This window comes from Pinus tabuliformis, chromosome Q, assembly GCF_031772625.1.
Source record: "Pinus tabuliformis cultivar Carrire ecotype Pingquan chromosome Q, CPIR1, whole genome shotgun sequence".
NCBI classification, from domain to species: domain Eukaryota; kingdom Viridiplantae; phylum Streptophyta; class Pinopsida; order Pinales; family Pinaceae; genus Pinus; species Pinus tabuliformis.
This window is the reverse complement of record NC_142296.1, coordinates 87,732,782-87,749,597: the sequence shown is the minus strand read 5'-3', so window position 1 is coordinate 87,749,597 and position 16,816 is coordinate 87,732,782. Positions and strand designations below refer to the sequence as shown.

Genomic DNA, 16,816 nt, shown 5'->3' with positions numbered 1-16,816 from the left:
TAACTCCATCTCATCTTTTCAGCCCTCCATTTCAGAAGTTGTTATTTTTAAAGTAATTCTAGGTTGTCTTGATGATATAATATGAGGATTGGATGGTATACCATTAGAGAAGGTTTTGTTACTTAACTTACTTTCAATTGCTTTAAGACACAATATTGATGCAGATTAAATATATGGAATGTAATCAAAATCTGTTGCTTATGAATGATATTTTATGATATCATCAGGTATGTTGATGTGATACTTCAGTTGATAGACAAGGCAGGCGATTTCATAAGTGATGATATATGGTTTCGAGTGGTGCAGTTTGTCACAAATAATGAAGATTTGCAGGTCTATCATTTATGCCATGCAGCTGTTTTGAGATTGAATTTTGTTTGGTTTATAGATGGAGTGGCTTTTTAGTTTTTTGAGATGCTTATGCAACTTGTTGCTTGCACAGCCATATGCTGCAGCAAAGGCGCGAGAGTACCTTGACAAGCCTGCTGTGCATGAAACCATGGTGAAGGTGAGTAATGCTGGGAGATTGTTTTGTTTATAAGCACACAGATATACATGGAATAATTCAAGTGATCAGCGAGTTAAGTTGACTGATTAAGCTGCATGTCAGACATCTGGAGAAGAAATTAGTTACTTCTTTCATCGATATTATCATATTTCCAAAACTGAATCTCTGTTCTTTGTGCAGCCTGTAACTGTAATGCTTTTAATAGAGTAGCATTAAGAGCTGCCTTTGCAGTCCCATTATGTACTGATACTGGATGTACTTTTAGGTACCTTTGACCTTCTTACTGTGGTCATTCGTTTGACATTTGATAAAATTATCTTAGCCTAGCTTATTATCCTGGAGTAAAAATGTATGTAGACATTCAAAGAAATTAAGAACTAAGGAAATTGTATCAATGTCCAAGCTTGATAATGTAGTCGTTTTGAGTAATAAATCGTGAAGACATTAAGGTGAGTTGACTAAGGATAGATAGAAGTCAGGAAGTTGCAGAAGAAACTAATTACCTCCTTCATAGATAATTGCAAAAATGATTTTTGTTGATATTTCTTCCTGTAATTATAGTTCTGCTGAACAGTCTTGGAATGACAAAGCATGAAGGGACTAGAAGAAATATCAAATAAATAAATTAAGAAATTGTATGTGTCCAAGGTGGTTAAAGTTGTCAATGTGACCAATAAATTATGAATGCATTACAGTTTCAAAGGAGTGCATTATGTTGAAGAATGTAACTAGTGTCGGTCTGCATAATTGTATTTGACTCATGATATAATGTATTTGTTAAAAAAAGAAAAATAATTTTTATCGTAAAATATTGACTTATTGAAGTATGGGTTTCATGCTTGGGTCAATGGTCAATAGGTCAAAGCCTCCTTTGTAGGCCTCTAGGTTTATGTCAAGAGTCATAGTCTTTGTCTGGACCCTCCTTGGGCTTTGGAAAGTCAACAAAGAGAATTCATTGAGTAAAAATGTCATGTTTTCCTTCTCCACCAAGTTGGCCTCAAAGAGAGAACAAGTCAGCTTCATGAAGAATTCAGCCAGCTCAAAGAGACTATAAATTAAAAGGTATTCGACCTAGATGATGATATATATAGTATATACCGAGCAATTCAAGTTTGCAATTTGGGTAGAAGGAAAAGTGCGAAGTTAAGAAGAAAAGGAGATGAAATCTTAAGCATCCGAGATGCTGCTTCTATGTTAGGCCCCTATACTACTAGTGTAACCCCTTATTGTTATTAGTATAACCCACTTATTATATTGATGTACCCATGTAGTGCCCATATTGTTACTATTGTGCCCCATAGAAGTCCACTATGGTTATTATTGTGCCCTTACATTATTATTGTTATGTCGGCTCTGATTATGTTATGACCCCTTAGACTCCTATATATAGAAAGGAGGTCTTTTCATTTGTATCATCCAAGAATTGTTCATTTATGTAATGTAAAGGAGGTTGCCCCCTCGAAGAGGCTGAATTCTAAGGCGTTGATCTATCTTTTCTATCTTTTCTTGAGCTGGTTTCATAACATTTGGTATCAGAGCTTTGAATTCTAGGGTTTCGCTGCTCCAAACAGGTCATCGTGGCAATTTCGCTATAACTTTTGTTCTGCGACGTTTCAGAAGTTGCAAAAAAAGCCCATTTGAGAAGAAATCGCGTTGAACCTCGGGTCCGAATTTCAAAGCTTTTCATGCTATATTTGCGGAGATATGATTTGAGGAATTTGGTCTTTTTGCAGACTCTTGAATTACATTCCAAACAGGTGACCTGGGGAAAATCGTCATGACTTTCTCTCTGGGGATCGGATTGAAATTTTGTAAGAAGGTACAGAAAGAGGACGGACTGGAGTTTCTTGTATGCATTTTTCAGATCCAAAGGTCAAAACAGTGACAAGTGGCACGTCGTACAAGTTTGCTCTACTGAACTAGTCTATAATCAAGTCGCTGTGGGAAATTGTGCATAACTCTTTCTTAGGGAATCCAATTGGGATCAGACTGGTGGCATTGGAAAGAGGACATAGAAGGCTACTATAGATCGCAATTTCAGAACTTAAAGATCTGAAAGTACAGAGTTACAGTCGTTTCAAGGTCGAGCTCCTAAAATCAAGAAAAAACAAGATGAGGAAGTTTGATGGCAAGGATCCGGTAAATTGGATACTTCAGATGGAGCAATATTTTGATCTACATTGTGTACAACTGTTACAAAAGGTATGTATTGCATCTTCATATTTAGAACCAGATCAATTTTTATGGTAAGAAGGGCTTTGTTCTCGTAAACAACTTGTTACGTGGTCAATTTTCACGGAAGAAATGATAGCACATTATGAGGATACAAAGAGCAACACCTTTTTTGGAGTAACACCACAACAATTGGAAAGAGTAAAAGGGCTTTGTGACATAGTGGAAAGAAAAATTACGGAAACCAGGAAGCGTACCCCTCACAACTGTATAGATGGAAGTGTTGTTTCTCCTAGCCTTCCACAACCTACAAGGGTTACACCACAACAATTGGAAGAAAAAAGAGAAAAAGGGCTTTGTTACAATTGTGATAGCAAATGCACTAGAGGTCATAAGTGTGCTGAGAAGAAATTATTTTACATAGAATATGAAGAGGAGGAAGAAAAGGATCAAGAAACATCAAAAGAAGAAGATATATGCCAGGACCCCACCCCAGAGAAAGAAGAAATGAATTAGACCATATCTTGTAAAGCATTGGCAAGAATTATCACTCCTCAAACTCTCAAGATAGAAGGACATATCAAGAAGAAAAATGTGCAAGAAGTGAAAACTCACATCAAGAAAGAAGAAATGAGTCCAACCATTTCTTGTAATTCATTGTTGGAAATTACCACTTCTCAAACTATCAAGATAGAAGGACATATCAAGAAGAAAAATGTTCAAGAAGTGAAAGATCACATCGAGCATCAAGAAATGAATCCGACCATATCTTGTAAAGGATTGGAAGAAATTACCACTCAAACTCTAGAGATAGAAGGACATATCAAGAAGAAAAAGGTTCAAGCAGTGAAAGATCACATCGAGCATCAACAACAAGTTCTCCAACTTTTAAAGGATAACACCACTTGGTGCAAAATCAAACAAAACAACGGGTAGATAAATTTCGTAGTGAAAAATGTTTTGATGTAGGTGATTGGGTATTTTTACTGCTACATCTCAAGCAAGCTATTTATGAGAAGGAAATGTTGGCAATACTACATGCACTTAAAAAATGGCGACCTTACCGAATGGGAAGACTCTTCAAGGATGAGGATGTGGAAGCATTGTTTTGTGCTATTTATATTATCCAACCAGATTGGATAAACGAAGCAAGGGATGAATGGAAGAAGGATGAAGAAGTATGGCCACTTATTCAAAAGTTGCAAAAGATCCCAATTCAAACAATATTGCCAGAAATTGAAGAGGAAGGAAAAATCATATTGGAACGTGGAGCAGCCACAGAAACAAGAACTTACCCGCTGAAGATTCCACATGGGAGGACAAGAATTTTATACAGAAGCATCAAGAACTACTCAAGCGTTGAGGACAATGCTTTTTGAAGGAGAGGGGCATGTTAGGCCCCTATACTACTAGTGTAACCCCTTATTGTTATTAGTATAACCCACTTACTATATTGATGTACCCATGTAGTGCCCATATTGTTACTATTGTGCCCCATAGAAGCCCACTATGGTTATTATTGTGCCCTTACATTATTATTGTTATGTCGGCTCTGATTATGTTATGACCCCTTAGACTCCTATATATAGAAAGGAGGTCTTTTCATTTGTATCATCCAAGAATTGTTCATTTATGTAATGTAAAGGAGGTTGCCCCGTCGAAGAGGCCGAATTCTAAGGCGTTGATCTATCTTTTCTATCTTTTCTTGAGCTGGTTTCATAACATTCTGCCACACATGCTACTACAGGACCAAGATATTTTGAGATGTTGCAGGTCAGATATGGCTACTACAGGTCTGAGGTCCGAGGTATCTGAGATGTTTCTAGATGAAGTTGCACTTATGACTTGGTTTGATTTTTGGAAAGATTGATGAAGTATCGCTATTGAAGGCTGACTTGGTGGAGGAAATGTCTCTGTTGAGTCTAAAGGGTCTTGGTTGTCTCAGTCTGATTTGAAATTATTAGCGGAAGAGTTTGACTGGGTTTTCCTTTTCATGGGGGTTTTGCCATGGCTGAGTACCTATATCTGGTGCCCTTTTGTCTTTGATAATATTCATGTTTTGGTAGTTGTTTGATGATGAAGAACATAATGATTATAAGTAGTAGAAGAATCTAATTAAAGAAGCAAAATAACATCACAAGCATCTATCAAGTTAAGAGAAATCATTTTAATTAGCTGCCCTAAGGATTTCTCAACACATTAATCATGTCTATTCACAAAGTGTTGAAATGGGAGGATAAAGGAATGGACCTATACAATTATTGCCTTAAAAAATGAACTTAAGTTGACTGCTGGAAGGAGGTTGGGTTGTGTGAAAATGTTCGATCATCATCATCTAAGCAGCATCAATCATCATGTGCATCATGCACAACTATAAATGCACTCATTGTCTGGGGAACATCTATGTTTATTCCTTAATACCAGATCAGATGTAGTTTATCTCAGCAATTTACAGAAAACCTAGAAAAATATTTTACCCACATAAAATTTCTGAAATTGCTGTAAAATAAATACCCTGGTATTTTAATTGCTGAAAATTAATTTGCAGCGGAAATAACAAAAGAAATCAGACATAAACAGCAGAGGAATGACACAGAACAATCCTCTTTCACTTTTATATTAATCAAGAAAATTAGGGTCAGACCCTCAGAGAATTTTACACAAATTTATCAGCTGTAGCAAAACCTGTAACTCAGACTGCTGTAGGAAATTGATCAGCCTGCTGTAGGAGGAAATTGGCTTCTGAAATTAGTCAGAATTTTGGCCCCTCTGCAATAAATTCGGCTTCTTTACCCTGCTGTATGGCCCTGTTCCAGCGCTGTAAGACACCATTTTCCACCCCCTAACTCAGCCTCCTCAAGCCTGTATGGCCTGCACACACGTGGGCTCAGGTGGCTGCTAAATCGACCTATAATCAACAAATAACCTTGCCTTCTTTCTGGCTGTACTCGGCCCCCTCTCTCATCCACTTGGTTCTTTTCGACCTCCACTGAACAAAAGTCCTGCCTCTCTTCAGTCAAGTCGAGCAGCTCTTGAGAAACTCCCAGTCCCAATCATTCAACACTAGAATGTATCACTCACCCTTGTCCTTATACTTTTCAAAAGGGTGCAATACCATGGGTCTATGTCTTCATCCTCTCCTTAGGCTACTTTATAATTTTCCAAGGATAAATCCTTAAGTTACGTAAATAATTAATTATTTATCCTTAGATAAAACATTAGCCCAAGTCCACATTGATCACTTAAATTAATCAATGTACTTTTCCTATCTTAGGAAGGAAATCATATTAGTTGCTCCTCATGAACAACCACATAAAGAGGACACCCTTCCATGTTGAAAATGTAACTAGTTTTGGTCTTCATATTTGTTGTTGTACTCATTTCAATATGTATCCTATGTAACAAACAAAAGAAGAACAGGAAAAAATATTATTTTTAAACTAAGTCACATGACACGATGATACGGGACACAGAGGACACATAAATACGAGTATTCGACATGAGACACACAACCTCGGAATAGGACACGGGGGACATGTTATATATATATATATATTAAAAACGCTGAAATATAGTGCCTGAGCCATATCTTTTAGAAATTAGAACATCTACATATATGAATCATAATGGTATTTATTTAGTAATTTAGTATTTACAATTTTACAATTTTAGAACCAGTTAGTTTATTAATTTACTACATCAATGATGTTCACAATTCAATGTTCATTGTTCATGTTATTAACAATTGTTCAAGCCTAAGTTGCATGAAACGGGGAAACAGGGACGAGTTTCCGAAACGGGAAGCGATACGAAAGGCGACCTCCCCAAATTTTGGAAACGGGGAAATGCGAATATATATATATATATATATATATATATATATATATATATAGGACATTTAAGAAATATGTACAATCGTAAAGCATATATGATACATTCTAATTTATTACATTATGATAAAATTGTCAATTGTCAATGCATAAACTATAAGTCTCTAAATTTACATCACATTTACTCATGAATGATCACATAATGAAAATAGAAATATCCAAAATCAGCCACGAGAAATTTCTAATTTCTTGTCTCGTGCTTGATTGGGAGTCTCCTCCTACATAGTCAAATGACCTTAGTGCTCTTGATTAAATACAAGTTTCATACCCTAGTACCCTACATGCTCTTCATTATTGGGAGTCTCCCCTGCATAGAGGGCTTGGTTCTCTTGATTAAATACAAGTTCCATACCTTAGTACATGATAAAATCCAATGGAAACATTGCAATCCCCTAAATCCTGAAAAACATATAAGTCTGCTGGATTTTGAGTGAGATGTAAAATTCTACTTTCTCCATATGAAATCCAATGAGGGTGAAACCACTCTCACATCCTGAGTCATTTCATGGTAATGTTAAAAATTTAAGTAAAAGGATGAAAATGAAAAATAGAGGAGAATATCACTTTTACTTTAAGAATTTAACATTACCATGAATTGCATATCAACACTAGGACAAAAGTTCACTTTTATAACTTTAGACAGGCATCTAGAAGCAACTAGAAGTCACTAGGATAACTTAAAAATAAATTAGAAAACAAACTAAATTTAAAACAAACAAAAAACACAAGTAAAACGCTGAAACGTGAGTCGTACGGCCCTGAAACGCGTTTCAGGCCGTACTGGCCACGTTTCAGTTTCGGGAAACGTGGCAGTACGGCCTGAAACGCGTTTCAGGGCCGTACCAAACGCGTTTCAGCATTTCGTACCCGTTTCCGTACGGAAACGCCCCCTGCCCTACGTTTCCTGCAACATAGGTTCAAGCACATAAGAAACTAGAAATTTAGAAATATCATGATCGATAAAATAAAATTAGAAATTTAGAAGTAGAACTTAGATATTAAAACCATAAATTGCAAAGTTTTCATTAAGTCATCAAAATCAAAATGTATTACATAGATACCGAGGGAATGCCATTGAAAAACGCAAAATAGAGGAGATACAAAATAGGTAGGAATATCATAGCTCATCAGTGGTATTGGTCATGACTCACTAGTCACAACTCTATCAATAGTCTGGGTCCTCCATGTCATAATCACCATCACTGCCACTGGCATTTGACTCTGCTCCATCCTCCTGCTCTATGCCGAATCCAAGATCTCATGCTGCATTTGTTGGTGTGGAGTATGACCCCTCAAGAGACTCATCCTCAAAAATGATTGGCTCTAGCATTCGTTTATTAATACCATGTTGGCTAGCACCTCACGAACAAACACGGAATTGCGGAAAAAATGGAAAAAAAATCAAGATGCGACACTTTTTACTTTGGGATTTTAGTGGGACACGTGTCCTAAAATCAGGACATGTTAGGACATGTGCTGGCACGGCCCAAACACGTGTCCTGATTTTAGGACACGTTGAAAAAAGTGTTGAACACATTTTATGGGATGTGTCATGTCCGACAAGCGAAATATGAGACACGGGACCCCTAAGGACGTGTCCTGTGACTTAGTTTTTAAAGTATGGGCTTCATGCTCATTATTGATGGTCTTCTAGGTAAAAGCATGTTCTTCTGGCTTCTAGGCTTTGTTAGGTCTTAGGATTTATTTTCATGAGTCAAAGGAGTCAACATCATGTTCAAATTGCACTCCTTGCGCAGTTTGAATTTCTGTAACATTGCAATTACACTCCACCAACTCTAACATATCGCAGCCCAAAGTCCACTGTACCTCTCAAGTACTTGAGCACATGCTTCGTTGCCACAAAATGAACCCTCCTCGACTCCACAATGAATTGGCTAAGTGTATTATTGCTGCTACTCTATGGAGATGTACTGTAATCTCACAACACTTCTCTAGACCTTGTCTTTAATGAAGTGGTAATAGATCTCTATATGCTTGAACTTGTCATGAAACATAGGATTTTCAAAGAGTTTAAAGCAACTTTGATTATCACTGTGAGTCACTGTGGGCCCCATCTCAAGACCAAATGACCCTGAGAGCATCTTGCGAAGCCATATGGTCTCACAACTCACTAAACTCACTACCATGTACTTTGCCTTTGTTGAGCTAAGTGCCACTGAGTGCCGCTTCCCGCTATACCATGAGATCATAGCTAATCCCATGCTGAAACAACATTCAAAAGTAGATTTACTGCCCATTGCACTCCCTGCCCAGTTTGAATTTCTGTAGGCTTGCAATTACACTCCACCAACTCTGACATATCACAGCCCAAAGTCCACTGTACCTCTCAAGTACTTGAGCACATGCTTCGTTGCCACCAAATGAACCCTCCTCGACTCCACCATGAATTGGCTAAGTATATTCGTTGCTACTACTCTATGGAGATGTACTGTAATCTCACAACACATCTCTAGACCTTGTCTTTGATGAAGTGATACCTGATCTCTATATGCTTGAACTTGTCATGAAACATAGGATTTTCAAAGAGTTTAATGCAACTTTGATTATCACTGTGAATCACCGTGGGCCCCATCTCAAGACCAAGTAACCCTAAGAGCATCTTGTGAAGCCATATGGTCTCACAACTCACTAAACTCGCTACCATGTACTATGCCTTTGCTGAGCTAAGTGCTATTGAGTGCTGCTTCCTGCTATAACATGAGATCATAACTAATCCCATGTTGAAACAACATTCGAAAGTAGATTTCTTACCCATTGCACTCCCTGCCCAGCGTGAATTTCTGTAGGCTTGCAATTACACTCCACCAAGTCTGACATATCGTAGCCCAAAGTCGACTGTACCTTTCAAGTACTTGAGCGCATGCTTCGTTGCCACCGAATGAATCCTCCTTGACTCCATCATGAATTGGCTAAGTGTATTCACATTAAAGAAAATATCTAGCCTAGTGCTAACCAAATACATCAAAGAGCCTATCAATTGCCAATACAATGTGAAATCCACCAACAACCACAAAAGTTCTCAACATTTGCAAGTTGGTGATTAGAAGTGTAGACATAGGCCCACAATTGTCCATCCTAAACCTCCTCAGAATCTCAACTGAATACTAACCCTACCCAAGGAAAATATCTCTTGGCTATTGCTATATGTACAATCCCAAAAAGTAATGTATCAAGCCTATCTCCTTCATCTCAAACTCGGAAGCAAGGTACTCCTTGCACATATCTAGGAGCCTCTATGATCCTATTAAGAAGAGGTCATCAACACACAATACCAAGATAAGCGGCTCATCCTCAACAAGTACCTAGGTTACCGGAAACGGCTGCCTGAACACCAGAAACGCCGTTTTACGTTTCTGATACGTATGCAGTACGGAAACGGCAAAAAAACGGCAGAAAAACGTTTTGGGTGCCGTTTTTATGTTTTGGAAACGGGCCGTTTTTTTCCTAGCCGTTTTCCAGGAGTTTGAGGTTGCCTCACTCTTGGTAAAGCCCAAACCAAGAAGATATCCATCAATCTTGTCATACCATGCGTGCAAAGCCTGGCTCAACCCATAAAGTCCTTTAACCTGCATACATGTGACTCCCTATCATGCACCTCAAAGCCCTGAGGCTGCTCATTATACACCTCTTCCTCAATCACCTCATTGAGGAAGGCAATCTTCACATCCATCTAATGTGTCCTCCTTTCCATCTCTGAAGCAATGGAAATAAGTAACTTAATAGATGCATATCTGGTAGCAGGAGCAAATGTCTCCTTATAGTCCACTCCCTCCTTCTGGTAGAACCCTCTTTCGAAAAATCTCACGTTTTACTTCTTAACACTGCCATTTGCTACATGCTACATGTACTTGTTGTAGATCCATCGAGAAGCGAGCACCAAATTTCCCTTTGGCCTCAACACCATGCCCCCCACATCATTTCTCATGATGGAGCTATACTCCACCATGGAATCACTCTAGACCTGCTGCTTTGCTGCCTCCTCAAAGGTAGAAGGCTCAAACTCACTGATGTTGCTCGTCGATGCCAAATAATTGGAGAACCTGACTGGTGATTTACTCTCCTGAAAAGTTCTGCTAGAAACCTGCACATGCTCCTCAACATTCGTCAAGGTTTTCTCGGCCCATCTCAGCCTTCTCTTGATAGAGCTCGAAGGAGCCTCTCACTCCTCATCTTGATCTAAATGTTGTGTCCTTGCTGTTGGTGCTATTGGTCCTTGCTCAACCTTAAGGGTCTCTCTCTCTTGATCCTCAACCTCTGTGGACTCTATGTTATGAGAGCTCCTAAATCTCCTATCCTCATCGAATTTGATGTCTCGTCTAATGACGGTTGTCCTTTGTTCTGGAATGTTGACCCTGTAGGTCTTTGAGACCTCACTGTAGCCCACAAAAATTCGCTTATCTGATGAGGGTTCTAGCTTAGTCCTCTTCTTTGTAGAAATGTGGACATAAACTGGACTACCCATGATTTGCAAATGACTTACCTTCAGTCTCTCTCTTGTAAATATCTCCTCAAGAGTCTTGTCTTCCAAAACCCTGTGAGGTCCACTGTTTTGCAAGTAAACAACTGTATTGCAGGCCTCTTCCCGCAAAAGCATAGGCAAGTCTTGAGCATATATCATTTCCTTCTTTGCCCTCACTATGGTCCTGTTGCAACCCCATTTTGGTGAGGGTTTTAAGCCACTGTGAGTTCCTTCTTGATTCCTGCCTCCCTGCAGAAATCTTGAAAGTCATTGGAGGTATACTCGCCCGCATTATTAAATCTCAATACCTTAAACTTCTTCCTAGTCTAGTTCTGCACGAGCTTTGAACTTTTGAAATCAATTGAAGACCTCACCCTTGGTCTCCAGGAAGTAGATCCAAGTCTCCTCAAGACTTGGAATAGTTATTTATGGATGTCACAAAGTAGCTAGACCCATAACCTAAATCTAGCTCCTGGATACATCATTAAGATCTGAAGAATATCTATTGATGCATCCCCTGATGATGGACTCACTTGGTAGTCCGAAACGTTGGGTTCACTAAAACTCTATAACAAATCTTCCTCCTATCTAAAAGCTATCATCACCTGTATGGATTCATTATTTAACAACATCAAATCCTACCATGGAAGGGATATGAGGGACAACACATCACAATTCGAGAAATTAAGATAATCCAGAGCTAAACTCAGTTCCAATCTAAATTTTCTTAAAAATTGTAGAGATAACAATCTCATTCCTAAATTTGCTATCTGCAAACATCCTCTCCGGTTAGGCAGAAATCTGTCCAGTTTCAAAAAATTAAGTGAAACCCTAGTTAGAAATGAAATCAAATGGGTTAGGTCTAAATTAGTGAAAACCTCTCAGAAACTTTATTCAGCTCATCTATACCTTTCCTCACATATCAGACAAGATCTATGGCAATCCTTGGATGCCATTACATTTATAAAATCTGATAAATGGTTAATTAGGGACAACATCCAGAAATTAAAGAAACTGAATAATCTGCGCTATGTTTATGAAGAACACAACCAGTGCTCTCATAGATACCATGCTTATTCCAGTTTATACGTCCCTTAGAACTGTAATCTTGATGTGCAACAAAATCCGCTTAATGTCAACCACTCCTCATCTTCTGATAACATTCCTCTTCTGGCTAGAACATAAATAAGCAGCGCTTTGAAAAATAAGGATTGCAATGGGTGTATGGTCAACAAGCAAGAATACATAATGGAAGAAAACGGTTGGGATATAAATGCCATAATCCCCAACAACACTACGCAAACCAGTTTTCCAAGCATTAAAAACCACGCAGTTACAGGTATCACAATTCTGCTTGATGGGACAACAAACAATGGCTCACCAATTGAAGTTATGAAAATTCAATGGCATAAAACTCTGATGAAAAACAATGCAGATATAACAAGCACGGATAATATCAATCCAAACATTAAGAACAACGCAGAGAGCCCTAACAGCACTGCGCAATCTGGTTTTGAATTAATGGATAATCCCAAAAAAAGCAGCAACACGCAAGATGAAATAAATTATGTGGTGATGACACAAAATGTAAGCAACATGAACAGAATCGCCAGATCTCCGAATCTCTCCAGAACGCAGTCGACTCCGACTCATTCCAGCTCCAGCTCCTCATCTCATGTCATCACAATTCCGCCTGATGTGACAGCAAACATTGGGCCTATAAACAACGCAACAATAGTTCAAGGGCATAGAACTCTAAAAGAAAACAGCGCAGACATAAATATAAGCATGGATAATATCAAGAGCTTGCCAAACAGCCCATCTACCAACTTAAAAACTCTAACCACTCATCCCAATCAAAGTAAGATAGCAGAAAAAGCTCAGGTCATTAACTTATCAGATATAACCCTTGATTATGCAACTGAATCCATCTTGAAAAAAGGTCTAAATTTTGCCATAACCCCAAACAAAATACCTGTGGAAGAAGTCATCAGTAATGTTGAAGTAGCTATTAAAAACCTAGATATAGCAAAAAGTGAAGAAATCAGACAAGATATTGCTAAAATTCTAAGAACTTCTAAACCTCCTGCATCTAACATTTCCGTAGAAGAAAAAAGAGCTCTAAACAACCTCAGAAAAAATAAAAGCATAGTCATCCTAAAGGCTGATAAGGGCAACACAACTGTAATTATGAATAGAATCGATTATGACATTAAAATGGAAGAACATCTAAACAATAGTGGATGCTATAAAATTATTAAGAAGGATCCTAGTGAAAAAATAATGCGCGAAGTTATTAAGAGAATTAAAGAATCATCTTTGGATGATGTCACAAAAAAGAAAATCATCCCTAATAGTTCCATTACTCCTAGAATTTATGGGGCGCCTAAAGTCCATAAACCTAACATACCCCTCAGACCTATAGTGAATACCATAGGTTCCCCTACTTACCTTCTCGCCAAATACCTAGCCAAAAAACTTAGACCCCTGTCTGGTAATACCCCTTCTTATATTAAAGACTCCTATTCTTTTGTTCAATGAATTAATAACATAGAAATGAAAGACGAAGATCTTATGGTTAGCTTTGACATTGTATCCCTTTATACCATGATTCCTATTGATGAAGCTATTGAGATCATGAGAAACATCACTGATAAAGAAACTGTGGACCTTTTGGAGCTGTGCTTGAAATCCTCTTACTTCAGTTTCAAAGGAAAATTTTATGAACAAACACATGGTGTGGCTATGGGCTCTCCTCTATCCCCCATAATTGCCAACATCTTAATGGAGCACTTTGAACAAAACACTCTTAGGTCATTTCCATACACCCCTGCTGAATGGAAAAGGTTTGTAGATGACATATTTGGCAAGTGGAGTCATGGAAAAGAAAAACTTGACCTATTCCTCAATCATCTAAATAGCCTATCTAACCATATAAAATTCGCTATTGAAATTGAAAAGAACAACCAGCTTCCCTTTCTTGATATCCTTCTAACAAAAAGAAATGGGTCTCTTGGTTTCCAAGTTTATAGAAAGAAAACCCATACAGAGAGATATCTTCATGCAAATTCCCATCACCACCCTAAACAAAAGATTGGCATCATTAGGACCCTAACCACTAGGGCGGCCAGAATATCTGATCATGACCATTTAAATGATGAACTCAACCATCTACACAAAGTGTTTTAACTAAATGGCTACAATAGAAATACCATTAAGAAAGCTATGCACCTATCTCTAATCAAGAATAACAAGGACATGAAAAATCAAAATTTATCAACTCCTAAGGTCTCCCTGCCTTACATAAAAGGCACCACTGATAAAATTACTAAAATTCTTAATAAACATAACATCAATGTAGCATTCACCCCTACTAACACCATTAGTCAATTAATCAGCTCAGTCAAGGATCCCATAAACCCTAATCTACAAAAAGGTGTTTATGTGATTCCTTGCTCATGCGGTAAGGAATATATAGGTGAAACTGGTAGGTCTCTTAATATTAGGATTAAAGAACACGCGGCCGACCTAAGAAGAGATAGGACCTCTAAATCAGCCTTAGCAGAACATGTTCACTCTTCCTCTCATTACATCTGCATGGAAGAGGTCAAACTGGTTAGAAAAGAGGACCACTATCTTAGAAGGAAAATCAAAGAAGCCATAGAAATAGAAAAAAGGAAGAACAATTTGAACCAGGACGATGGACTAAAACTAAGTAACACGTGGAAACCTTTACTTGAAAATCTTAAAAATCAATAATTAACCCTTATCCCTTAAATTAACCTATTCCCTCCTCTCTTAAAAATATCAATATAATAATCACCAAAAACATCAATCCTCATATCATCATCATCATAAACATAAATTAGTAGTGATTAATTCACCCATAATCAATTGATAACATTAAACAATGAAAATTACATCTAGGATTGATAGATAATATTATAGCATTAACTCACCAAATCTATTAGGATTTATTAATTAAAAATTAAATAAATTTATCAAGTAAATAAAATCAATAAATAATTAAACACGAAATAAATACATAAAATTAGAGACATATTAACAAATAATAAATAATTAAAACTAATAAATTAATTTTAATTAATCAGACAAATTAGATTACTAGTTAAAAACATTAATAAAAGTGATTAATCTAATTATATATATCTATATATATATATCAATTAATTTTACATTAAAGAAATAAACATAACAATTAATCAACAAACTAAAAATTAATCAATTAATCAAACTAACAAGTGAATAATACAATAAATTAATAAACATATTAATAAAGAATAATTAATAAAATTATTTAATTAATCAACCCTTTTAATTAATTAATCAACCCTTTTAATTAATTAATCAACCCTTAATTAATTAATTAATCAAATTGATAAATTAATTAATCAATCAAATTAATTAATTAATTAATAAATCAATTAATTAATTAATAAATCAATTAAACCATATATTTAAATAAAATTAATAAACATAGTAAGTAAATAATAAAATCAATTAAGTTATAAACCGATTAATTAGTTAATTAAAAAAATCATAGTAAATAAATTAAATAAAGAATATTAATTAATTAATTAATTAAATGAAAATCTAGCTGACCTATTTTCTTACATCTTTTCTTCAATTTCTTATATATATAACCTAAATCTAGCTCCTGGATACATCATTAAGATCTGAAGAATATCTATTGACACATCCCCTGATGATGGACTCACTTGGTAGTCCGAAACGTTGGGTTCACTAAAACTCTATAACAGGTCATTCCTCCTATCTAAAGAACCATTACCCATAAAGCGCTGCCCAAGAATGTTGAGTTTGACAGAAGCCATAACCGTGACAACTGAGTGAAGGTATCGACGGGCTCCACTATACCATGTTGATATCTCCACGTTATCCCACCTCCTGACAGTTTATTTACTTCAAGAACTGGTTTGACATCCCCATCCACTCTCATGAATGAACAAATCATACTCAAACACCAGGAGCAGGGGTAATTGGATGCTAGCATGGGTCACTGCCTTTGTTGCATCGTAGGCAAGCAACCGCCGTACTAGGAAGGGCTGGGTCTCACTCCATCTTACAACGAAGTAGACCTCAGTTTCAAACTTCTTTGAGAATGATAGCAGGAAGTTTAATCCCACCAGCAGCAGGGGTGCACTCCTAAATAGGGATAATAACCATCTCCATGCAGTACCACCACAAGCCAAGGTTTCTTCAGAGGAAAGACCATTATGCTGGTGGAAATTAAGGCCCACATGCAGCTATATGGGAGGGGATTGCCACGCCACCCCTCTCGTAATTGCAGTGGGAGGCCGCGGGATGGCGAGCTCCCCTCCCAATCTCCTCTGACAAGTGTCTGTGTACCCAGATTGGGGGATTTTTCATTCCAACTTTTATAAATGTTAGTTTTTTTTTTTCTTTCAAATTTTTTGTGCCCTACATTCAAACTCCAATCATTGCATTGAAGACAAAATGCTGAGGCATTTGGACCATATGTGGGAATATGGTGAAACTGGGTGAGGGGTGGGGTAGGGTTGAATAGACAAATTTTGAATTGCAAGTTGTGTGGGAAGCATATGTTAGAGGGCATCAACTGATTGAAATGCCATTCAGGGCAAATTTCAATACAAAATATAGAACTTTGCCCAAATGTAGTCTAAAATTCATTCGTAAGGCCATTAAATCGCTCCAAGATAAAGATGAAACCCAAGATAACAAGGCAATTGTGAGAAGTCAAATTGC

The 16,816-nt window shown here is 37.2% G+C and overlaps 1 protein-coding gene across 1 annotated transcript in view; it reads left to right on the top strand.

Annotated features, from left to right (window-relative positions):
- LOC149218380 (AP-2 complex subunit alpha-1-like) overlaps positions 1 to 16,816 on the top strand; it is a 185,884-nt gene that overhangs the window by 144,608 nt on the left and 24,460 nt on the right. The window contains exons 13-14 of the mRNA XM_089383930.1: positions 228 to 333; positions 443 to 508. Of these exons, the coding sequence (XP_089240056.1) occupies positions 228 to 333; positions 443 to 508 (172 nt within the window). The remainder of the gene's footprint in view (positions 1 to 227; positions 334 to 442; positions 509 to 16,816) is intronic.